The 25,012-nt window shown below is 40.5% G+C and overlaps 1 protein-coding gene across 1 annotated transcript; it reads left to right on the top strand.

Moving 5' to 3' along the window:
- On the top strand, nucleotides 1-25,012 carry rorca (RAR-related orphan receptor C a). The gene is made up of 10 exons (XM_061888476.1): nucleotides 1-394; nucleotides 10,877-10,962; nucleotides 11,075-11,216; nucleotides 11,301-11,741; nucleotides 11,823-11,944; nucleotides 14,242-14,374; nucleotides 15,954-16,061; nucleotides 16,167-16,277; nucleotides 18,839-18,951; nucleotides 19,031-25,012. The coding sequence occupies exons 1-10, from the start codon at nucleotides 388-390 to the stop codon at nucleotides 19,190-19,192; spliced, it is 1,425 nt and encodes a 474-aa protein (XP_061744460.1). The 5' UTR covers nucleotides 1-387; the 3' UTR covers nucleotides 19,193-25,012.

Raw genomic sequence — 25,012 nt, forward strand, 5'->3', positions numbered from 1 at the left:
GCGCGCCACGCGGCGGGCGGACCCCTGGGTGAGATCATGTGTAGTCCATGCGCGGAAAGTAGGTTAGCAAGAGCAGCGGAGTTGAAAGGAGCTGACGCCACGCGTGGGTACACTAGCTGCTTCTCGTCCCGCCGCCGCAGTCACAACAACGCCTTGAAGACCGCTACAATCCGACCGAAACTAGTTTAACATCTGTGCCGTGTCGCCATTTTTTCTCTCCCCACCCCGTCTTAAACGCGGGAAGAGGAGCTCGACAAGCCATATGAGGAGTTGCTGTTTTGACAGCTCGGAGAAAGCACGCACGCCCTCGCTTCTTGCTCGATTTTACTTTGTTTCCACGCGGAACTGTATGAAGACAAGAAGTATACGCTGAACTTAACCGCCGACATGAGAGGTGAGTCTTACTTTTGTGCTTCTTTTTTTGTTCGCCATTATAACAAAAGTTGACAGTCGCGTACAAAGTACAAAGTCCGCACTTTTAGGTGAGCATTTGAATGCAGCATTGGGTTGAATACAGGCAATGATAAATGTTTATACTTGGTTTAAAAAAAATGCCGTCTGATAAATAAACTCAAGTTTGCAAAAGTACTATTTGGAATTTTTTTTTTTTTTTTTTAGTATTTCCACCTATTTGTATAAACTCTCTTACAGTAAAGTGTTTTATGTTTTGCATTATCAATATGGGTTTTATTTAACATGTAAGAAGAAGTGCGCAATGGTGCCCTTCGGCTGACTGGCTGCAGTTATGTAAGAGCAAGCAAAGGAAGGGAGGGAGCGAGCAGGCTGATTCAAACCTTGCAAAAAAAAACACTTTGTGTTGAAGAAAAAACGTTTTTTTTTGTTTTTTTTATGATTTTCTTAAGCACAGCAATATTTTCTTAACATTTAAAGGTCACCTTACTGACAGCCAACAATAAGTACTATAATATGTTGTACTATAAACGTTTGCAAAGAAGTGGTTGTTTGCAAAACTATTACACATAACATTTTCTTTAAATATTATTATTGGGTTTCTTGCTTTATGTGTATTGCTGTTTTCAGCAATGTGGCAGACAGTGGTGTGGTATGTGGGGATGAAGGGGGGAAAACCATGGGAGGTGCTCTTTTGACCTATTTCTGTCATTTAGTGAGGTTACTTTGCCTTATGTGGAAAAGCTCATAGTCTGCACATTAAAGGGAATCTGCAAAACTAACCCAACCATGTAGAAAACATGCAAACAAAAATGCATGATTTGAGTTTGTTTGTCGTCAGTTATTTTGCGCATACTTGAGTGTACAGTATACATTGTGTGCCGACGCAACTGCACAAAGCTGCCTCTTGAGCTGTTGTGATGTCAGCGTGAAGCACCGCTGTGACCAAGCCGGATATAGGCACAGCAAGCCCACATATAACCATGATGCACAGCAGGCTTCGGTTAAGCTTGGTTTGCTCTATCTGCTTGGGTTACTGACATCAAGTGCCACTCAGGGCCCAACTGGACGGTTGGGTTTATACCATTTTTCCCATTGGAATGAATATAAATAATCAATTCCCTGGTCATAAAACCTGTTTTAATTGTCGGGCGCCATTTTTGAATAACTTACTATGGAGCAAGTGCAGGCGTCTCAAACTCAATTTACCTGGGGGCCACTGGATTCAGAGTCTGGGCCGCAAGATAAGATATCTTTTTTTTTGTCTCCGTGCAAATAAGACACGCCGAGGCGCCCCTGTGCTCAACAAAGAAATATTACATCTCCCACTTTTCCCGGAATTGTCTTTGCTCATCACAAACCTTTCTCTTCACTGCAAGCTTTGAAAAAGACATGTTTGGGGTTGTAGAATATATTTGTACTTTGCCAATGCACGGAGAATGTTATTTCCGCAATGTGTGTCGTTCCGCTTTTCCTCCCTACAGCAACACGGCAGTCGGCGGATAATAGCCGGGAAAGTACCGGGATAGCGAGTGCAAAAAAGTGACGGCCCCCTGAGTGTTATCCGGCGTCATATAGAAATATATGTCGTGTTCATCGTGTGAGGCAATGCAAATTAAACAATAAAAAAAACAAATAATGGTTTGAATTGGTTCAGGTTATCGGGGACTGTTATTACTGACGGACAGGTGTCGCAGTGCGACTGCAGCCAGTCACATATGAAAAACCTAGTCTCCATGGCAACGTCTCTGTCGCTAACACTCATTTGCCGCTTTTCCACTAATGCAGAGTTAGGCAACCCAGAACGTTGAAAGAGCCGTTTTGGACCTAAATAACACAACACTGTCAAGCGCCATTCATATAAAACTTGCGGACCGCACTAACATTAAACTCTTATATAAAGGTGGGCACCGCAAAATAACGTCTCGCGGGCCACGCGTCTGAGACCCCTGAGCAAGTGTGAAAATAAGTTAACTACTGGTAATATTTACATTTGCACCTCACGCTCGCAAATTTTTTTCAACATTTTAAAAAAGTGAGTAAAAGAAACAAATTAGTCGTGCGAACCACAAACAATAACACGTCAGGTGACAAATGTACTGGGACACAGCCTGAGTCTTGCAGCTTTTTGAAGAGGAGTCAGCAAAATGTGCACAATTATTGCACCAAATTCAAGATGGCCGTGATTATTTTGGATTGGTGTTGGTGTAATTCCAAATCGAACACTCAAATGTAGGTGTATAATTGCACAAGCCGCAAGCTCTGCACTCGTTTTCCCGACTGGTGTGCAGAAGCAGCGAAGGGGACCGGGACAGTCATGGGTCAGAATCCGCCTTGGGCTGGAAGCTATTTATTTTATTTGAGGTTTGTTTTTACTTTTTACATCGTAGCAGTAAAAAGAAGACAATAACTAAGCACAATAAAGGCATGTTGACTCAGACGATAATGCAAAGTATTTGACATGTTGTATAACATAAATACGAAATGAAAATGTAAACAGAAACAAAATCCAATTATATTTATTGTGTCAATGAGTGGGACAAAGTGGTTATATATCTAACAACGTATATTAAATGAGGGGTGGGGGTTTGTTACGAACGACAGCCAAGCAGATGCTTTTCCTTGCGAGATGAGGAAGTCGCAGCCAAAAACAAAGTGTATGGATTTAACATGTTCCACATCGTAATTTGTGTGCACCTGGGAAAAAGTGAAAGGGCACATTACATGTTTACTGCTATGATGCCATCAGCAGGCAAGTCATCGATAGTGACATCCTCACAACAGTAAGTTAAATCTATTATTTTCCGTAGCAGGTGTTGTGCCAAAACATGATTCAATGCCAAAAATGGATTCCCGCCACAGGAGCGCGTACCACTTTTGGGCTTTGTCTGTTCACAACTGATTACTACATATAAGACTAATATTTGTGGTTATTGTAACGATAAGTGTTTGATATTATTTAAGCCTTTATTGTGTCCGATAAATGAACGAGTTGGCTATTTCTATTGTATTAATGAGATTGCATTAGACTTGTTGTTGATCCGATGTTGATGTGCTAAAACCTCTTTCTTGCTTAAAAGCTACATACATTAACTGCTCTTTGTTCATGCACAAAGTAAATATTAAGTGTTGCGATGTATTAATTCAAGAGTATGATAATGAAGTACATACTGTACGTGCTGAAGTCTCATTTAAACATATTTAATCAACCTCAAACGACACCTTAGTAATTCAAATTAATATTTTGATATGGACATCATCTCCTAAGGGTACTCCTAGTAATGTATGCAAAGATGATATGTGTCAATACCAAAATATTACTTTGAGTCCCTTTTTGGCAACCAGGTACATTGATTTTATTAATACATTCAAACATTTTATTAATACGTTTTATGTGCATGAAGTGTTAATAAATGCAAACATGTTATTAATGTTTTATGTGCATGAAGTTTGTGTAGTTAATGTTGTATGTAGCTTGTAAACAAAAAATAGGTTTTAGCACATCAACATTGGTTCAAAAACCGTCCTTTACAGTCTCATTAATACCAAGGATATGGAAAAGGCTTTCATTTGTCGAACACGATAAAGGCTTAAAAAAAATTCAAACACATATGGTTACGACAACCACAAACGTTTGTTTCACATGTAGTAATCAGTTGTGGACAAACGAAGCTGTAAAAATGTAATGCCACCTAAATATTTTTCCGCAGCCAGGTTTGGACCTCGTTCACCTAACCGAGAATCAAAAGGTCCAAACGCTATAAAGCAGAAAGGTCGCCTGCAGCTCTCCCAGGATTCCGCTGTGCCGTGCTGTGCGGGGCTCCAGCTCAAAGTCGCTATCTGTTAAATGTGCAGCCTTGGAGAAGTTCACAGCGAGCCTCAGTATGTGTCAGGGTGCCCTTTCGCCGCTCTGTCAACTGCATGCAAAGATTCCATGCCACCATTATATACAGCTTCAGCTCTCCACCTGCCTGCACGGCCCCCTTTTTAGCTTATTATAAACCTATAAATCAATTTGCAATAGCGCAAATGTACGCAAAGAAAGGCTCAAAATTATTTTGTGTCATTTGGGTTTGGCAGTATGTTAAGGTGACCTGATAACCAATATCTGCTGCTTGTCCAGCTTCTGCAAAAGGATAAGCGACATCCAAAACGACGTAAACGGGATTTAAAACTCAAGGCGACTGCGATTGCCGTGGAATTGTCTGTCATTTTGCACACAAAATGAAAAACTGAAGTGGATTATTCATTCTGGTCTCGCTTGTGGGACAGAGGCCCGCTTTGGCTGTAAAACGGTATAAAGGGAGACCGCGTTAGGCCTGGTGGTAGTCTGTGTTTGGGTTGTTGTTCAAGTGGAGAAAGCTTCTGAGCGACATCACAAAGGCAAAAGTGGAACCCTTTAAGGTTGTTTATATAATTCATTCCAACACAATTTGTCCTGTTCATAACAATTTTTCTCATATGTCAAACTGTTTCATGGTGAATCATCTAACTTGTTTTGAATATTTTACTGTCAAGTAGGCCTGCACTGCAGCTATCGAGTATTTTAGCAGTATTTTAGCAATCATATAATCTAGTAATTAGTCTGTTGGATTAATCGAATGAAACACGCTTTATAGCCTCAATGTGTATTTTAAGTAAAATAGTTTAAATAAACAATTTTTTTGCTTGCCATAACCTTCATTCTATTTTTTTGTTCAATAAATGCATATGACCGACATTGGAATTACACTTTTAACATGTATGCACTAATAAAAATGTATATTTTTAAACTTTCTACTGTTGGCCGCTATGCACACACACACACCACCGCTCTCATGTGCGCTCTACTGCAGCGACCCTGCGGAAACAATGTCCGCGTATTTAAAGTTTCCAGCACTCCATGCAACCCGGATTTTATCAATTTCTATTAGTTGCACTTATCAATTAATTAAAGCAACAGAATGTATGTCAGAGCTTTTTTGTAATCAAATTAATGGCTTAATTGTTGTGGTTAGCCTTATTGTGTTAAAAGAAGGCTAACCACAAAAACAGTTTGTCGATGATATGACAAGTGCCTGCGCACAAAGACTTTATCCTGTTACTGTTGACTTAGTTAACAATATTGTGCTGAGCAGCCACGACCGAGACCTAAAAAACAGATAATTTAAATAACATATTAAACCTACTAAGTGCTTGTTATCATGAGCTTGTTAATACTTAGGCCGTGACAGAGACAAGTCCACCCTTCGCAAGATATGTCGAAGTCTCAGGCCATTTTACTGATTTCGTGGACGAGAATGTATTTTTTGGGGGCGTTATTTCTTTTTCTTTTTTTTAAATGTTGGCATATCATCATATGACACGCCTTTTTAGGATGTGTGCTGATGGAAATATAGTTTTGAGGCTGTCAGCAGTGTGTTGTGACCACAGTCAAATTGGACTCTACTGGAAACATTCTGTAGCACACATGTAAGACGATCCCGTGTCTGATTTGGCCTCCATGTAAATGATGCATACTTGCAATGCATATCCTAGCAGGCCTTCATGGGTCTCTTTTTCAGGAAAAAAAACATGGCCATAAATATCAACAATTCTCTGCAAAGGACGCTTCGATGGGCCCGTCGTACTTTAACCTCTCATTCAATGACTGTTCCATCTGCGGAGTAATTACTTGAACATGTGCTACATTTTTTAAAGGAGGGGTGAGTGTCAGACTTTTTTGTACCTTTCAAGGTATGCTGCACTACCACGAGCTTATGTGACAACATTTTGTTCTTATCTGTGCTGTGAAGTTTTAATTTGAATGTCTAAGTCTAAGTAAGTCAGTAGAAGGAGAGGGCTTAAAAAACACAGAGTTGCTTTAGACAGGAGGTGTCAATGACTGACAGGTAGAAATCAAAGCATTTTCAACGTGTAATATATAAGAAAATATCCAGCAATAAATCAAAGAGCCTTTCAGCCAGAAAATAGGCTAAGTACAGTATGTCTGGTAAACGTAAAGGGCGAGTAAATAGGACCTTGAACTGTTTGATTAGCTGGGATAAGAGGGCAAAGTCCAAGCAAACGAGCGTTTACAGCGAGAAAAAAGTGCTGAGCGACACAGACTGTTGCGGTAACACACAGAGGAGACCGAAGTTGTTTTGTCTTTCCAAACTCTGGTATCCCTATAAAATACAGCATGTTATGTAAAACCTGTCACTTGACAGGTAAAATAGCATTTAAAAAAATCTTGAAAAATGTCAGTGAAATAAACCACACTGCAGATCAACTATGTTGTTTTTTAAAGAACAATAATGGGAGGTTAAGTTACAAATACTGAACTTACGCACAGTTGTGGCAAGTTTTGGGGTTTTTTACATTTGTGTTTTAGTCCAAATGCTCTAGAAGCGACGCTAGCATAGTGGGCTGGGCGATATATCGATATAAACGATATAGAAAATGACTATATCGTAATATTCGAGTATACGTTCTCACGCAGTTGCTTTTAGCTGCGGGCATTACACTACAGGCGTTTCTCACTCCTTCTCGTCTCTCCTTCTCACAGAGACGTAAAACAAGCCCGCCTTCTTACATGCGTCACATACTGATGCGCGTCTAGCGTCATACGCTCTCGCCGAGCAGGGAGGTAGCAGCATGGCTGACGTTAGCTGAGGCAGGTGGCACAAGTTGAGTGACATTACAAGAGAGAGAAAGGTGCGAAACTGATCACAAATGGAAGAAAAACAATAACGCCCGAAAAAAAAACAGCAGGGGGTCCATCATCTGGCAGTGGTTTGGCTTCAATATATTCAGCAGACAACAGCAATATGCAAAGTATACAGCAGAAGTGTTACTACAAAAGGTAGCAGCACTACTAATTTGTTCTTTCATTTAAAAAGTCACCCGCGAGAGAATGAAGAGTATTTAATAAATACAGTTTTGTTCATTTGATTTAGTTGTGATTTCCCTCTCTGCATGAAAGTTTAAAAGTAGCATATATTAATGCAGTATGAAGAAGAATGTTTTAATGTAGACACATAGAATCATCATACTGCTGTGATTATATGCATCAAGTGTTCATTCAAGGCTAAGGAAATATATCGATACATGTATCGTATATCGCGATACGGCATAAAAATATTGCGATTATTAATAAAAGCCATAATAATAATAATAATAATAGCTCGGTTGGTAGAGCGGCCGTGCCAGCAACTTGAGGGTTGCAGGTTCGATCCCCGCTTCCGCCACCCTAGTCACTGCCGTTGTGTCCTTGGGCAAGACACTTTACCCACCTGCTCCCAGTGCCACCCACACTGGTTTAAATGTAAGTTAAATATTGGGTTTCACTATGTAAAGCGCTTTGAGTCACTAGAGAAAAGCGCTATATAAATATAATTCACTTCACTTCACAATATCGCCCAGCCCTACTAGTATACATGTAGTAAAAAAACTAGAAAAAAAGCCTAGTGACATAAAACTGTTTTGCACAAAACTGGTGCCCGGTTCCATGGAGGGGAATGTTTGTGAAGTGCACGGTTCCCATAAACACGATTTCCCCATACGTTACTTCGCCTTACGATGACAGCATTCCAGTCATATCATGTAAATTTTTAGCGACTTTTTGCGTTTAGTAGTAGATTTGGTTTTTTATCCGTTTACTATTTTGTTTAGACAGAAATCCTAGGGGCCTAGATAACTTTCTGCACGTCTAGCTCCAAGTTTGTTCATTCTGTTTTTTTCTCTGATTCTGTTTATTTCCAACGGAAGTAGAGCGGGAAAAGGTTGACTTCGGTTGACTTTTATCACGGACATTTCCGCCATGTTTGAGTTAACGTGCTCACAGCTGATCACCGGGATCAACCTGAAATGTGTCACGATCATATAACTGCCTTAGGGTCATACAGTTTAGACTGGGGAAATTAAAGCGAATGCGATTAAATTCCTTCTTTTCTTTATGCTTTACCTCAACACAAAGTTTTAGGGGAAGTATTTTTGTGTAATCTTGCTAACAATTAAACAAAGATTAATGTTTAATTGCTGTGAGAACATTGTCTTTAATGACTTATTTACTTTAATAGGTGCGCTCTTATTGCTTGTATGTGGTCGTTAAAGAAACATTTATTTGTGGTTCTGCTGGCTGCGGTCAAAGCTAAAATAGATTTATAGTCTCGCTTGAACGCAGCTGAAATTTCACTCAAATACTTGACATGCTGCAACAAGTCGGGAGCCACTATTAGCTACAGCTGTTCTTACCACTGGGGGTCTAGGACGGGGTGCTGGGTTACTGTACTTGAGGTTTTTTTTTTTTTTTTCTTTTCTCATATTTCCAGATGTTAAACATGTTTTGAAACAACCACTGGCTCCTAGTGGGCCATTGCCAAGCTAAACCTGTCATCCGCCTTACTGTGTTATGTTGCTTTGTTTCCAAAGCAAAGCTTGCACTCCACCCTTTGCTTGGGTTTATTGAGTGCAAGTCAAGCCCGGATCCATCTTAAAGCCTGCAAGCAATAAGAATCGGGCGACTCCTCCTTTTTGCCTGAATAGGGAAAGTGTGTCAGTGGAGCAGCTTTTTGTCCGTGGGCCTGGCTTTGCCGCTCAGCTGACTGGCAGGTGAGTCACCGAGTCAAAAGTCACTCAGTCAGCAGCCAATGGGCGCGGTGGCGAGCGGGCAAGGGAGGAGCGTCAAACGCTCGTTGCCGGGACAACCACCTTTGGATGCGTGCGTTCGTGGAATGCAGCCAGACTGCAGTTATATAACAGGCTGACAGGAGGGGAGGGAGGAGAGAGAGGAAAGGGACTTTTTTTTTTTTTTTTTTTCCATTGCCCTTTATTTATTTATATACTTCCGATTGGTTTCGCTGGTCAGCCTGGACACTTAACATAATGTCACCTGTACTGCACAGGAAGTGAGGAGGATTTCCAGGGTAGTAACTACACTAACACATTATTTTTATGAATGTGCGACGCAGACCTGTGGTCAATTCCGAGTATTTTATGAAAGAAACTTAACAAGGTGGCTATTTTCCCCAAAGACACGGGACGTCGCCCTTCTTTTCAACCTTACCTGCAAGTCCCAGCTGTTAGGAATTTTTGCAGAATGGAACTGAGCACATTAGCCATCGCTTTTGTCTGCTGTGGTTTTCCTCTTCGAGAGTTCAATATGGTTGGTTTTCTGGATCCAGCCTGCAAGCTTCTTCTTTTTCCTGGGGGAGGGGGAAGCAGCGGCAGAAGGAGCAAGCCATGAAACTTTATAACCTTAGGCTTCAGCTAATGCAATTGACCTGCTATTTTGGGCCAGAGAAGGCCCCGCTTCTTAGGTAAACAACATAATGAAAAGAACATGCTGTTCCTTGGTAAGACGGCTCAAGCTGCCACAATGAGCCCAAGGTATATAATGTATCGATCGGCTCCTATGTCAATCACAGGATATGGCTTGGTTTCCAATACTGTGCTTTAAATACAGTGAAACTGACACTATGTAACCTGCGGTTCTTGGGATTTAGAATGACTCTACCTGTTTTTTTTTCTGTTACCCAGAGAGTGGCGCTTGACATGCCTTGACATAATTCAGGTTACACAACTAGTGCTGGCTAAGTATTGACGGATTATACTTCAGTTCAGTTTGCAAATTCATGCACGGCTACATCAAATAAGCACTGCCTAAAATAATTATGCATATGCATGAACTCAATACTTCTAATAATAAACTATATAGAATATAAATAGTTAATTCGGACCTAATTCATATTATATATGTGAATAATATACTTTTAAGAAGTTACTTCATGTCATGACTCATGATGCCCTTTGTTTGTCAGCAAGCTTTTGACTCAATTGCTTGACAATGAGGAATATAAATGACCAATAATTAAACAGTGGACAATTGTAAAATTTTCCGATCTCCTATTTCCATTCCTGTGTCGTATTGGACAGAGTAGTGCTGCCTTGGTGTACTCTGTTTGGCCTCAATTACTTCCCAGTTAGTTAAGTCCAAACAATATACAGTCGTCCCTCGTTTATCGCTGTTAATTGGTTCTGGACATGACCGTGGGAAACAAATTTCCACAAAGAAAGAATCTTTAATTATAAATCCAACATTTTCAAAGCAAGGGCATGAAAAGCCTTAAATATTAAATAACACATTTACACTCTTTTAATCCAATGTAATATCATTGCTTGAGGCTAAGCCAATCAGTGGCCACAATCCTAAACCGCATGCTCTGATTGGTTCGGTCTCGTCCAGTGGCCAATATTACTGTGGTATTGATATTTTATATAGATATGTTTTATGCTTGAAAGTGCTTAATTTAGTGCACAAAAATTGCATTATATGCTATAAAAAGAAATCTAAAAATATAGATTTTTAAATCTGCAATGTCGTGAAGTGGGAAAGTAGACAAATGATTAATCGATAATGTCATTAATCTGGAACTTCTTCCAGCCACACTGACTCCCATTTGTCTACATTTCATGTCTTTTTGCTTTTGTTTTTTTTTCTCTGCAGCTCAAATAGAAGTCATACCCTGTAAAATCTGCGGGGACAAATCATCAGGGATTCACTACGGCGTTATCACCTGTGAAGGCTGCAAGGTGCGCTCTCTCTTCATGCCGCCAAAAAAGTTTTTGTCTCACTGTAATTAAAATCATTCCATACAATTTGTTTAAGCCTCACCCGGTTTCTTTATGTTCTTTTCGCCTATAGGGTTTCTTCCGACGCAGCCAGCAGAACAATGCTATGTACTCCTGCTCACGACAGAGAAACTGCCTGATTGACCGGACCAATCGTAACCGCTGTCAGCATTGCCGGCTGCAGAAATGCCTCGCTCTGGGCATGAGCCGTGATGGTGAGTTTCACGCATGTCTCAGTGTGATCAAAATTATCTGAATGCTTGCAAGTATGTAAATCAATGTATGTGTCGCTGTTGTAGCGGTGAAGTTTGGTCGCATGTCCAAGAAACAGCGCGACAGCCTCTACGCAGAGGTCCAGAAGCATCAGCAGTCTCAAGAGTGCGCCGGGATCGTAGCCCGGGAAGAGAGCGGCGACATGGGCGACCACACCCGCACCTACAGACGAGTGTCCAGCACCACGCTCAGCGACCTGGATGACTTCACCACGCTGCCTGACGGCCTGCTTTTTGACCTGCCGCTGACTCCAGAGGATGCAGGGGGCGACTACGGGAGCCTGGACATGCTGGCCGGCAGCGCAGGTAGCAGCTCATCTTCGCAAAGCTCACCGGAACAGACCAACTTGGACTTTGTGGACGGCAACCATACCATCAAACACGAGTACCAGCTGTTGCACGACTCTGGGCTTTTCTCGCACGCTATCCTCAACCCGCTGCCCGAAGGTTGCTCCCTGCTTGAACTCGGTAAGCACGATTTTGGTAGCACGTGAATACGTCAGTCGTGAGGATAGCAATCATCTTAAATTCATGTTCTCTCTTACTCAGAGCACATAACACAGTGCGTGGTGAAGTCCCACATAGAGACATGCCAGTACTCTACAGAGGAACTGAAAAAAATGGCGTGGTCCACGTACGGCCTGGAAGAAACTCGCATGTACCAAACAAAGGTACAGTATGTCTGCTCCTCAGTCAATCATGTTCTTGGGTGCTGATTTGGCCATCCAAACATTTTTTTACTCTCAGAGATGTAAAAATAATGTTAAACGCTGCAAATCGTAGTGAATTCTGTAATTAAAGGTACCAGAAAATAATCAATAGTGCACTGGAAGTGTTTGCGAAAATCTAAATCTGATAGCCCTGTAAAGCTGCATTTGTCAAATATAGTAGTTGCCATCTATCACTTACAACAACCTAACATAAAGGAGTGCGACAGCTGTGTCTCTGACTGACAGATAGCAGAGTCCCCTACTTTATTTTAAGAGGTGTGGCAAGGCCATATGTATTCATATGCATGTATATATGTACATAATTATATATATATATATATATATATATATATATATATATAGAGTGGGGCAAAAAAGAAAAAGTATTTAGTCAGCCACCGATTGTGCAAGTTTTCCCACTTAAAATGATGACAGAGGTCTGTAATTTATTTGTAAATTATGGTGGAAAATAAGTATTTGGTCAACCATTCAAAGTTCTCACTGATGGACGGAGGTTTTGGCTCAAAATCTCACGATACATGGCCCCATTCATTCTTTCCTTAACACGGATCAATCCTCCTGTCCCCTTAGCAGAAAAACAGCCCCATAGTATGATTTTTCCACCCCCATGCTTCACAGTAGGTGTGGTGTTCTTGGGATGCAACTCAGTATTCTTCTTCCTCCAAACACAACGATTTGAGTTTATACCAAAAAGTTCTATTTTGGTTTCATCTGACCACATGACATTCTCCCAATCCTCTGCTGTATCATCCATGTATCCATTTTGCTATAAACTCAACTGGTCGTGTTTGGAGGAAGAGGAATACTGAGTTGCATCCCACGAACACCACACCTACTGTGAAGCATGGGGGTGGAAACATCATGTTTTGGGGAAATTTTTCTGCTAAGGGGACAGGACGATTGATCCGTGTTAAGGAAAGAATGAATGGGGCCATGTATCGTGAGATTTTGAGCCAAAACCTCTGTCCATCAGTGAGAGCTTTGAATAGTTGACTAAATACATATTTTCCACCATAATTTACAAATAAATTCTTTAAAATTCCTACAATGTGAATTCCTGAATTTTTTTTCCACATTCTGTGTCTCACAGTTGAAGTGTACCTATGATGAAAATTACAGACCTCTGTCATCATTTTAAGTGGGAGAACTTGCACAATCGGTGGCTGACTAAACACTTTTTTGCCCCACTGTACATATATATGAGTGTGTATATATATACGTGTGTGTGTGGATATGTGTATTTAGGGGGTATAATTTCCCTAAGTAAGAAGGTTTTCACTTTAAGATTTAAAGATGTGTTTGAGTGCCTCTCTCCTCAAAAGTGAAGCAAACAAGTGAAAGTGATTATAGATTTTTCACACATTTTGTGCTCATAAAACTGAATGTAGCGGTCTGGCAGGCCAAATCCATACTTCATACCGGCTACTAAATTCAGTTCAAAAGTTGAGAGGCAAACATTTACAAAAACAATCGAGTGCTCTTGTTGTATGGAGGAACTTGGACCACTGTAAACACAATAGCAGATCCTTTAATCGACACAGGGTCCAAACATGTGATTTACATAACTGAGGCACCACTTTAAGTCATCTCCTTTTTGACAGTTACAAATGACTTTCATAATGAGAATTATGTAACTGAGGTGTTGCTGTAGCTGGTTTACTTCAGATGCAGTCATGTGTTCAACAACATGAGGAAGACTGCAAATATAACTAAATGTTCTATTTTAGCTCCTCTCTATTTCATCATTTAGACTATTTAACTGGTGCAGCAGATTTTTAAAACACCAGAATGCTATCATAAATATTATTTTTTAAGAAGGTCCTTTTAAAAACAGCAGAGCGCTGACAAAATAAACCACCATCAAATGTACTGACGAGGATGCTGTTTTTCTGGAATATACAAAAAGAATAATAGTGAAGGGAGAAGTTCGGGCCACCGGTCCTTAGCTTTTTGAAAATGATAAACAATTTTGTTGAATATCCCTGATCTAGGGACACCTATTACCGACTAAAATGTATCTTTCATACCAGGGGCTCTTCATAACAAATGACATAACAAGTATCTAGATAGCCGTGATTTATTTGACCATTCAGAATGTAGTTCGGTGGAAATCCCAGAAATCTCCAGAAAAGCAGTGATAGCCAGAAATAGAAACAATAGACGAGTACAAACGCAACCTGCATTATTCTTCCGTTTCTGCAACTAAGTCTCTTCTGTTTTTGTTTTTCTTCTCTTAGTCTGCTGAGGTAATGTGGCAACAGTGCGCCATTCACATCACCAACGCCATCCAGTATGTGGTGGAGTTTGCCAAGCGCATCTCTGGCTTCATGGACCTGTGTCAGAACGATCAGATTATCCTCCTCAAAGCAGGTCAGTCTCCTTTAAGCGTGAAAACAAATTACTTGCTCAGCTTGTGTTTCGCCACAGTACACCCGCAGGCTGTTGTCGCAAAAAACGGGCCTCCGAGAGTAGGGCCTAAACACTTGCGTGTGCGTTTATCATAACTACGAAGCCCAGAGGCAATAGTCATTGTGGTTGTCACATGAAAGTGCATGTGCGGTACACTAGCCTTGAGGGGTAGCTGACTTCACAGGAGTTCAACAATCACATGCGTACAGAGTGACTTGAAATAAGCAAGTCTCTTCTCCGTCTGAAGAATGGCGTGCTTTGTGCTTTATTTTTATACCGACCATCACATTTTGGAGAATATCTTACATGTGTGTTTAGCTTCGATTTACTGCAAACCAGTCACACTTTGCAACCCTCCCTGTTTTTTCTTCAGACGTGGTCGAAAATAAAATTCATAAACGTCATACAGAATAGGTACACTGCACACCTGTCGATCCGATGACTGCTTTAAAAACAGACGCCTTTAGCAGTATTTATGTCACTGCATGTTGCACGTCTGTGTTCTTGTACGAATGCCACGATTAGATGAAAATAATACTTTTCTTTGTGTATCCTCATGGCATGAAGCAGAGGGGGATGAGTCCCTCTAGCTAAAAGTTTGACTTCATGTCTAAGTGCTTCCACCTCACGGTGAAGTCACAACATAGCCATAATGCAAAACCGTGCGAACAGAGGCATCCAAAAGTGTGTGCAAGCTCACATAAAATGGTTAAAAGATATCCTACATGCACCTTTATTGTTTCCTGTAATATTATTTTTTTGACCAAAAGGCCACACTCTGTCAAAAAAAAACCTCCAATAAGTCGTAGTAATCAATTCACACCTAAATGGCACATTTTATTTACTCCCATTCTAAATCGATTCATAATTTTCGAAAATAGTTTTATTTAAATATGTCCATCCATCCATCCATTTTCTACCGCTTATTCCCTTTCGGGGTCACGGGGGGCGCTGGCGCCTATCTCAGCTACAAAACATTTTTAAATACCTTTAAAAATGTTTTATTTAAATACATATTTATATATATTTTAAGAATTACTTTTTGGATTGAATACACATTGATATTATTACTTTTATTGATAACTTGGCTTTTGTTAGTTGAGTTTCCTTTTTTGTATCATATGTATGTTATAATTGCCTCGTAAAGCTGGGATTGGGTTGGAGTCACTTAATTTTATGTTATTAGAGTGATTAATTTACTGTGATTTATGTAAATAAAATGTTATAAATTATTTTTGAAAAACACAATTTTTAGGCCAACACTGCGCGTATACATTGGACGTTAGCAGTTAAGAGAATATTTTGTAATTGTTTTGAATAGGTTTTATTATAATAATTTATATACTTTTTCCGACCTTCCTATTTTTTTATTAATGTACTACAAGAATCGTGTTGAATCGAGAATCGATTCGTCCACCCAAGAATCGGATTTGAATCGTGCGGTGCCCAAAGATTCCCACCTCTTGTAAACACCCACTGTAACTGAAGGCTATTTATATGAATCATCACTAAATCAATCTTTCTCTTCTTGTATGCCCAGGCTGCATGGATGTTCTCCTGATCCGAATGTGTCGGGCGTACAACCCCATCAATAACACTTTGCTGTTTGATGGACGGTTTGCCCCTGCTCACTTTTTTAAAGCGCTCGGTAAGTGTCATCTTCTATTCCCGCTTTTTCTTTTTCTATTATCACCTTTGGATGTGTCTTGTCACTCTGGTTTCAATAACTGAGGCGAATGTATTTCCTTTCCAGGCTGTGATGACCTTGTGACTGCGGTGTTCGACTTGGCAAAAGGCCTGAGTCGTATCCAGATGTCTGACGAAGAGATGGCCCTCTTCACTGCTGCAGTGCTCCTCTCACCAGGTAACGTCTAAATTCAATTAACAACTGAATAGAACTAAGAGCTCCCTAAGAAGTGTTTTGAAAAAAATATAGCCTTGATGCTGGAGTTTAGGCAGTTTAAAAGTGCTTTTAATAAGCCCTATGGGTGCAATAGAGTACTCCAATTATCTGCATCGTCAGCCACCTCATACTTGCCGTATATTACAAATTAAAATGCATTCAAAAATAAAAAAACACAGGCGTTCTTGTCTTACATAGAGATTGTGAATAATGGGCAAAATTCCCCCAAAAAAGTGCAATTCCCCTTAATAGTGTGTTGTTATAAAAAGCACTATTGTGAAGTGAAGTGAAGTGAATTATATTTATATAGCGCTTTTTCTCTAGTGACTCAAAGCGCTTTACATAGTGAAACCCAATATCTAAGTTACATTTAAACCAGTGTGGGTGTCACTGGGATAAGGTGGGTAAAGTGTCTTGCCCAAGGACACAACGGCAGTGTCTAGGATGGCGGAAGCGGGAATTGAACCTGCAACCCTCAAGTTGCTGGCACGGCCACTCTACCAACTTAATTCTGCACTTTTCCAGCCTAGTAGATGCCATGACACACACGTTTGCCACACTAGCACAGCTGTCGGAGCTACAATGCTAACCGTACACCTACATTTCACTGAAGAAAAACGAAATGATCAAACTTCCCACGTCTGTGACTCACTGATGGATAGTAGACAGGGTTTCAGGATTTTTATTAAGACGTGTAGCAAGGCCTGAAAGTGAAGTACCGTATTTTTCGGAGTATAAGTCGCTCCGGAGTATAAGCCGCACCTGCCGAAAATGCATAATAAAGAAGGAAAAAAACATATATAAGTCGCACTGGAGTATAAGTTGCATTTTTGGGGGGAAATTTATTTGATAAAACCCAACACCAAGAATAGACATTTGAAAGGCAATTTAAAATAATAAAATAAATAAAGAATAGTGAACAACAGGCTGAATAAGTGTACGTTATATGACGCATAAATAACCAACTGAGAAGGTGCTTGGTATGTTAACGTAACATATTATGGTAAGAGTCATTCAAATAACTATAACATATAGAACATGCTATACGTTTACCAAACAATCTGTCACTCCTAATCGCTAAACCCGATGAAATCTTATACGTCTAGTCTCTTACGTGAATGAGCTTAATAATATTATTTAATATTTTGCGGTAATGTGTTAATAATTTGAGACATAAGTCGCTCCTGAGTATAAGTTGCACCCCCGGCCAAACTATGAAAAAAACTGCGACTTATAGTCCGAAAAATCCGGTAGTAGGTGTATACGTGCTGCACGGTCAGCTAGCGTGACTAAGACCAGAGGTGGTATCCTTTCCACAAGGATGGAGATTTTCCGTTGATGTTGTAAAAACCCACAACTTCAAAAGGGACAGTTTGAGCGTCTCTTGTCTCAAAAGTGATGCAAACATTTAAAGGAGATGTATATATTTCTTTTACTAAATGTATTTTCCTAGATTATTCAAACCCAAACCAATGGAAATATTATTGTTTTGCAAGAGTATTTAAAAAAATATGAAATGAGTTTATTTTGGTCATATAATCAACCATTTTGTGTGATCAATTTAACAGTACAGATTATACATATTAACAATCATACACAAAAAGAATGACAGGAAAAGAAATAGGCTGAAGCCAAGGCTTATATTTGCCTATCTTATACATTCACTGAAAATTAGATTGCCTGGAACATCAATGTTCAAAATGGGGTGAAAGTAATCATTGCTATATTTTATAACTTTCCATTGTTTCACCTTTCAAAGCTTGCTTAAACCTTAACAAAGAACTACATGTCTTCAACTAATCACTGAGTTTGTTCCACCATTTAACTCCTAAAACTGAAATACATTTGTATTTTATATTCCTTCTTACTTAACCTATTTCAAAAATCAATATCCCCCGTAAATGATAGTTTTCTCCTCTTAATTTAAATAACCTAAGAATACAAGCTGGAAGGCTGTTGTTCTTTACTTGAAACATAATTTCCATTGTTTTTAAAAACACAATATCTGATCATTTTAACACATTAGAATTTATGAATAATGGATTGGTAGGTTCACAGTAGCATGCTTTGTGTATTATATTAATTTATATACGCAACTTACATTTTATGTTTAAAACAATTTTAATCTGCACTTTATATTTCAGTATCGTTTTGTTTCTAGAGCAGGTTTTTCTCTATTCATCCACTTAAAAAAAAGAGATTTTGTGTTTTATATGGATGGGAATATTTAAATTGTACTTTATTAACGTAGGAAGCAGTTATCCACTCAAACAGGACGGTCATTGCTGCTGCTATTTTGTGTTATTAGGTCATTAAATAAAGGCATCCTTTTTGTATTGAACAGTTGTAAAAATACAGAGAGTTTGACCAAATATTCTTTCACCCATTGCTGAGCTCCTCAAAATCTGTAGGAGACCCCTCCTCTCGGGACACAAATTACTGTTAGAACATCATAAAAGATAATATTTGCATAATTAGTTCGAGTACTAAAAATAATTTTGTTGCACTTCTCTTCCTGACAGACCGACCATGGCTAACAGATGTGCATCAGGTCCAGAAGTTGCAGGAAAAGGTGTACGTCGCCCTCCAGCGTTGCCTACAAAAAGGGAGCTCATCAGAAGAGAAACTAGCCAAGGTAGGAGACACAAATTGATGTCCTGCCAGAATGACTCATTAATTCATGGTTTTTTTTTGTTTTTTTGCTCCTCCTCCAGATGGTTTCCAAACTCCCCATCATGAAGTCCATTTGCAAGCTCCACATTGACAAACTGGAGTTTTTCCGTCTGGTCCACCCCCAGACGGCGTACACCTTCCCCCCGCTGTACAGGGAGGTGTTTGGCAGCGAAATTCCTTTTCCGGACTCTACCGAGGGCTAAGCGGCGTCCCGCTAAAGACCAAACAAAACCCAGAGATTTCCACTCAGAGACTTTCTTTGCGAGGCGCAGGCAGAGGGAGAGATAAAAAAAATAACAAACGTGACCACAAGCTGAGGCAAAGCAGACGCTCTCTGACAATCCTGCACGACGCACTCCTCTCTCACCTCTGAAGTCTCCTCTCTCACCCGCGTGGAGTCGCTCACGGCGCCCCTCCGGGCCACTTCACCTCCGCGAGAAGGGTGCTCGTTTGGAGGGCGCGCCAAGACACTAAATAGTGGCCTAGACAAATTTGTATTCTCCAAATTTATTTTTTTAAGATCTTTCTACTATTACACTTCTCACAGCTCCCGCGAGCTACGGTTGAATGTACCCCGCCACCCCTGCCCGTGCCGCTTAAAGCGTTCAGCACAGCCTGTAAGCCCGATTCCGAATGTAAATACTTAATCCTCACTTACCTCAAATATATATATATATATATTTTTTTTTTCTTTTCAAAACACTTCAGTTGTCAGTCTGGTAACAATCCTTAATTTGTCATCCCCAGCATCGTTTAGCAGTGCCTGCCTTTTCCTCGTTTTGCGGCATGTGAACAAAGCGTTCAAAGGGACCACGATCAAATTCCCAAGCAGGTTTTCTTTAATATAGCTATTTTATTTTTACTAGCATACCCTGAAGACGCTGACATAAGTGGGCTCTTTTTAATGCAACCGTTACCTCAGTCCCAGTACCCTATCACTTAGCATTTGCCACTCGGATATTGTGACAATATTATATTTATAGCGCCTGTATAGCCGTACGAATGTCTCTAAGGGTGCGTTCACACCTGTCATGTTTGGTTCAGTTTAAAGGGCGAAGCCTGGTGTGTACCAAGCAAGCCGTTTCGGTCCACTTGCAAGTGAACTCTGGTGCGGTGCACTTGAGCACAAATGTGAACTACGCAAACCAGTGTTAAAATAACCCCCCCCAAAAAATGTGCTGTTGCATAAAAGTATCTTTTAGAAGCTTTTTGTCAAATCTAAGATGGTAAATATGGCAGAATATGATAATACGTGTTCAACCCAGCAAATGGCATTTTGATTTGTTTTAAATATATGACTTATGTTCATAACATAAGTCAAATGGACAAAATTTCTAGGCGCAGTCAAGGCGTTGAGGGGTTCCGGTTTGGTGGCTGCGGGATTAGGTCTCTGCTTTTTGAGGATGATGTGGTCTTGATGGCTTCATCTGGCCGGGATCTTCAGCTCTCACTGGATCGGTTCGCAGCCGAGTGTGAAGCGACCGGAATGAAAATAAGCACCTCCAAGTCCGAGTTCATGGTTCTCGCCCGGAAAAGGGTGGAGTGCCATCTCCGGGTTGGGGAGGAGACCCTGCCCCAAGTGGAGGAGTTCAAGTACCTAGGAGTCTTGTTCACGAGTGGGGAAAGAGTGGATCGTGACATCGACAGGCGGATCGGTGCGGCGTCTTCAGTAATGCGGACGCTGTATCGATCCGTTGTGGTGAAGAAGGAGCTGAGCCGGAAGGCAAAGCTCTCAATTTACCGGTCGATCTACGTTCCCAACCTCACCTATGGTCACGAGCTTTGGGTCATGACCAAAAGGACAAGATCACGGGTACAAGCGGCTGAAATGAGTTTCCTCCGCCGGGTGGCGGGGCTCTCCCTTAGAGATAGGGTGAGAAGCTCTGCCATCTGAGAGGAGTTCAAAGTAAAGCCACTGCTCCTCCACATCGAGAGGAGCCTGATGTGGTGGCTCGGGCACGGGGAAGACCCAGGACACGTTGGGAAGACTATGTCTCCCGGCTGGCCTGGGAACGCCTCGGGAAGAGCTGGACGAAGTGGCTGGGGAGAGGGAAGTCTGGGCTTCCCTGCTTAGGCTGCTGCCCCCGCGACCCAAACTCTGATAAGCGGAAGAAGATGGATTTGACTTATGTCACAAAGGCTACCTAACCAGTTCACTTAGACTTCGACTTCCTTTGTCAAAAGAAATGTTGTCATTTTAGCTCCTGGTAGTGCAGGATAAAAAGAGCAATAAGGTGCAGAGGGTTTTGATTTACAAAAGAAGGTGCAGATATAGATTACTCTACTGTACTTGAGCACAAATGTGAACTCTAAACGGATCAGTGTTAAAATGTCCAAAAAAAAGTATGGAGAAATGAAAAATATGTAAGACAAAGTGCTGCCTTTCTGCGCTCTATAAAAGTATATTTTAGAAGCCTTTTGCCAAATCCAAGCTGGTATATAAAAAACCAAATGGGAAAATAACCAAGCAAATAGTGTTTATGCTCTTTGCTCCTTTTGGTCACATGACAAAAACACCCGCCTGAACGTTCAGCGGACCACACCAAAGTTCTTGGGTACCAAACCACAAGTGTGAACGCAGCATGAAACGGATACTTTGGAGCCTTGGGGATGGAAAGATTGTATTGCAAATACTTAGCACTTATGACTGAGCCTCTTTAGGGCTCCAAAATCAACTGCTGGCACTTTTTTTTTTTTTTTTTTTTGCAAGTTAGCACTTAGACCGCCACCTTTGACGCCCCCCATTATCCGCAGAACCTTTGTTGACCTGTCATACCTCCGTCCCTTATCTTAACCCACCCGACACGTAAAATTATAACCTGAGAAGTACTTGCTGTACAACTCAGCAAATATCTGCCCCACCGCATGTTTTCAACGGACCGGTCCTGAGGCTGTAAGGATTACGAGCGTACAGATGGGCCGCCGTGTTATTTAAGCTCCTTAGAAGTCGGTCGGAGGGGGGGATTTATTATCCGCGCCGACTCTCACTACTTAAACAGGTCCCGATTTGGAGGACCTACTCATCTCTCTCGCTGGCTCACTACCTCAGCCCTCTCAAACTCCGCACCAACGCTGCAAACGGTTTAACATTAGCATCATACTGCAGGCCGCCTTTTTCTACACTATTAAAACATATATATTGCTCGGCACTTATAGAGGGCAAAAATGTTGGCTTTTGTTGTGAAAGGCCGGACACATATTCCCTCTTTATGCTACCAGTATTGTGTAGAGAAAACCATTTTTTTAATTGTAGCATATGGAGACATTCTCATAGATCAGTGGTTCTTAACCTTGTTGGAGGTATCGAACCCCATTAGTTTCATATGCGCATTCACCGAACCCTTCGTAGTGAAAAATATTGTTAATTAAAAAAAAAAGTTATGTGTTTTTGGTAACACTTTAGTATGGAGAAGATATTCTAAGTAACAAAGACTTAATTTAGAGGTTTTTGGACACTACTCCCGTCCAAAGGCAAAACCCAGTAACTCAATTTTGGCCCAAACGGAGCTGATAATAATTTTGGAGTTCCCAGGTGATATCCTTTACATTAGTGTATGCGATATTGTAATTTGTTCCGTAAGTAAGCTGTTACGCGCATGGCAGGACCTAGCAACTACCACATAACCGCGTAGATACAACAGAAAAACCTAGTATCTCAAGGGACCAATCGGAGCTCCTTTGTCAGTCGCCTTATTGTCTTTAATGAGACATTTGCACGAATGGGGGCCGACGGTCAACCTGATTATGTGATGTTATGGCACGAGGGGATATTTGGAAGATTGGCCCAGGACGTTGCAAGCACCTTCATTAAATGTATTGTTCCCCTTGCATACTCTTTGGGGCAGATAACTGTGGAGGTCAAAATAAAAACTGGACGCTGTGCCAATGTGCAAACGCAGAATGGGGCCCACCCGAAATTGTGATAAAATATCTGGAGAAAGGGCACACGTTCATGAGAGCAGATTCAATCCACGGCTCAATCGGCAAGAAAATGAAAGCTCAAGAAAACATCTAATAGTTTGATGACGTTGTAGATCTTTGTAAGACAGCATCAAGATAGATTGTTTTTTCTTTGTTTTCTCAAAAATCACCTAGAAGGGAGTTACTAGGTTTTGCCTTTGCACGGGAGACTAGGGGAACATATTCTAAGTAAAAAAGACTTAATTTGGAGTTATTTGGTAAGGATTATAATGAGGCCATGCCAAATAAGGCATTAATAAGTACTTAGTTAAGAGCCAAGTTGTTACTAATTTGCATGCTAATAAGCAACTAATTAATAGTGAATTTGTCCTCCATACTAAAGTGTTACTACTAGGGAGTTACTACTCTTTTGGGCAGATAACTGTGGAGGTCAAAATAAAAACTGGACGCTGTACACGGCTCTTGCCCAATGTGCAAACGCAGAATGGGGCCCACCCGAGATTGTGATCAAATATCTGGAGAAAGGGCACACGTTCATGAGAGCAGATTCAATCCACGGCTCAGTCGGCAAGAAAATAAAAGCTCAAGCAAACATCTAATAGTTTGATGACTTTGTAGATCTTTGTAAGACAGCATCACGATAGATTGGTTTTCCTTTGTTTTCTCAAAAATCATTGGACGAAAGACTAGGGGAACATATTCTAAGTAAAAAAGACTTAATTTGGAGTTATTTGGTAAGGATTATAATGAGGCCATGCCGAATAAGGCATTAATAAGTACTTGGTTAAGAGCCAAGTTGTTACTAATTTGCATGCTAATAAGCAACTAATTAATAGTGAATATGTCCTCCATACTAAAGTGTTACCATGGTTTTGTTTTTTTTCACTGGTGCACAAAATGAACTGTACATGAATATCACCTTGTTCAAAGAACTAAACCAACGCTAAACTCACAATAATTTACACACCTGTAAATCAGTGTGACTTCTGCTGTTGCCGTATCCGTAATACGCAGATAGGGAGAAGTCGGATTTCTTTTGACCTCTGCCGAACCCCTAGGGTTGGATGGAACCCAGGTTAAGAACCACTGTCATAGATGTTAATATTTGAGTCAGGACTGCTGGGACAGTGCTGATGGCCACGGAGCATTCACGTCGAGTTCACGTAGCGCAAAAAAAAAGGGGTGCCACCCTTGCCGGGTACTTAATGGCACGGTGGGATTGTGCAATAGCGTCTTTCCCATTTTGAGTAGCGTAGAGTTCATTTAGATTCTAGAATTTGACAAGCTCACGGCCGACTCCCCGACAGGGTCGGCCCGATTTGTAACAAGGTGCAATACTTTGTCGTTGAATGTTTATAGCACGTCGCTTTTCAACGGTTCCTGTTATTCATCCGCGGGAGGGCGGTCCGTTAGCCCCGACACTTGGCGTTCCCCGGTCCAAGTTCCTCAGGGAGTTAGTCTAGCTCTCTGTACTGTGTCCCGCTGTGTCCACAAGACACTTGACAAACTGTAGAAGACCTTCAAACCTTGATCACTGTGTACAGTACGTGTTCTTGTGAATGTTTGATTACAGAAAGCATCAAAGATTTGACCCTTTTCAATATTGGTATTTCTTAGCCAAAATAGGACATTGATACAAGAAAATGTTTTTTAAAAAAAGGAAGAAAAGATAAAATACATGTAAAAGATTTATTATAATCTCAGAGTAATGTCTTGGTTTTGTTGTGATCTTCAATTTTGTCCTGACATGTACCATGATATTTTCATCATCAGTTTAGTGTCCTTTTTATCTTTTCAGAGAGACGTAATTCTATTTTTTTTAAAAGAGCGTTTTTAAATATGTCTCTCTAAACATTTCTCTTTTGTCATGATCCTTCTGTTTAGGATATTTTCTTTCTGTTTTAAGATTATTATTATTATTATTATTGTTATTGAATCATCATAGATTTGTGTAACAACTAATTTATGACAGGATTTGAAAAAAATGTATGTAAAAAAAAAAAAAAAGAGCCAGAGGTTATTAACACAAGAACGTGTTATTGCACAATGGTAATATGCTTTGTGGATTTAAGAATGTAATAAAATTCTTTTTACAATGAAAA

The sequence above is a fragment of the Nerophis ophidion genome, linkage group LG26 (assembly GCF_033978795.1).
Source record: "Nerophis ophidion isolate RoL-2023_Sa linkage group LG26, RoL_Noph_v1.0, whole genome shotgun sequence".
NCBI lineage: Eukaryota > Metazoa > Chordata > Actinopteri > Syngnathiformes > Syngnathidae > Nerophis > Nerophis ophidion.

What these genes read in the sequence shown, in the direction of transcription:
- rorca (XM_061888476.1), top strand. An exon ending in TCTGGGCATGAGCCGTGATG is followed by an intron (nt 11,217 to 11,300) that starts GTGAGTTTCACG and finishes TCGCTGTTGTAG; the next exon opens with CGGTGAAGTTTGGTCGCATG. An exon ending in CTCGCATGTACCAAACAAAG is followed by an intron (nt 11,945 to 14,241) that starts GTACAGTATGTC and finishes TTCTTCTCTTAG; the next exon opens with TCTGCTGAGGTAATGTGGCA.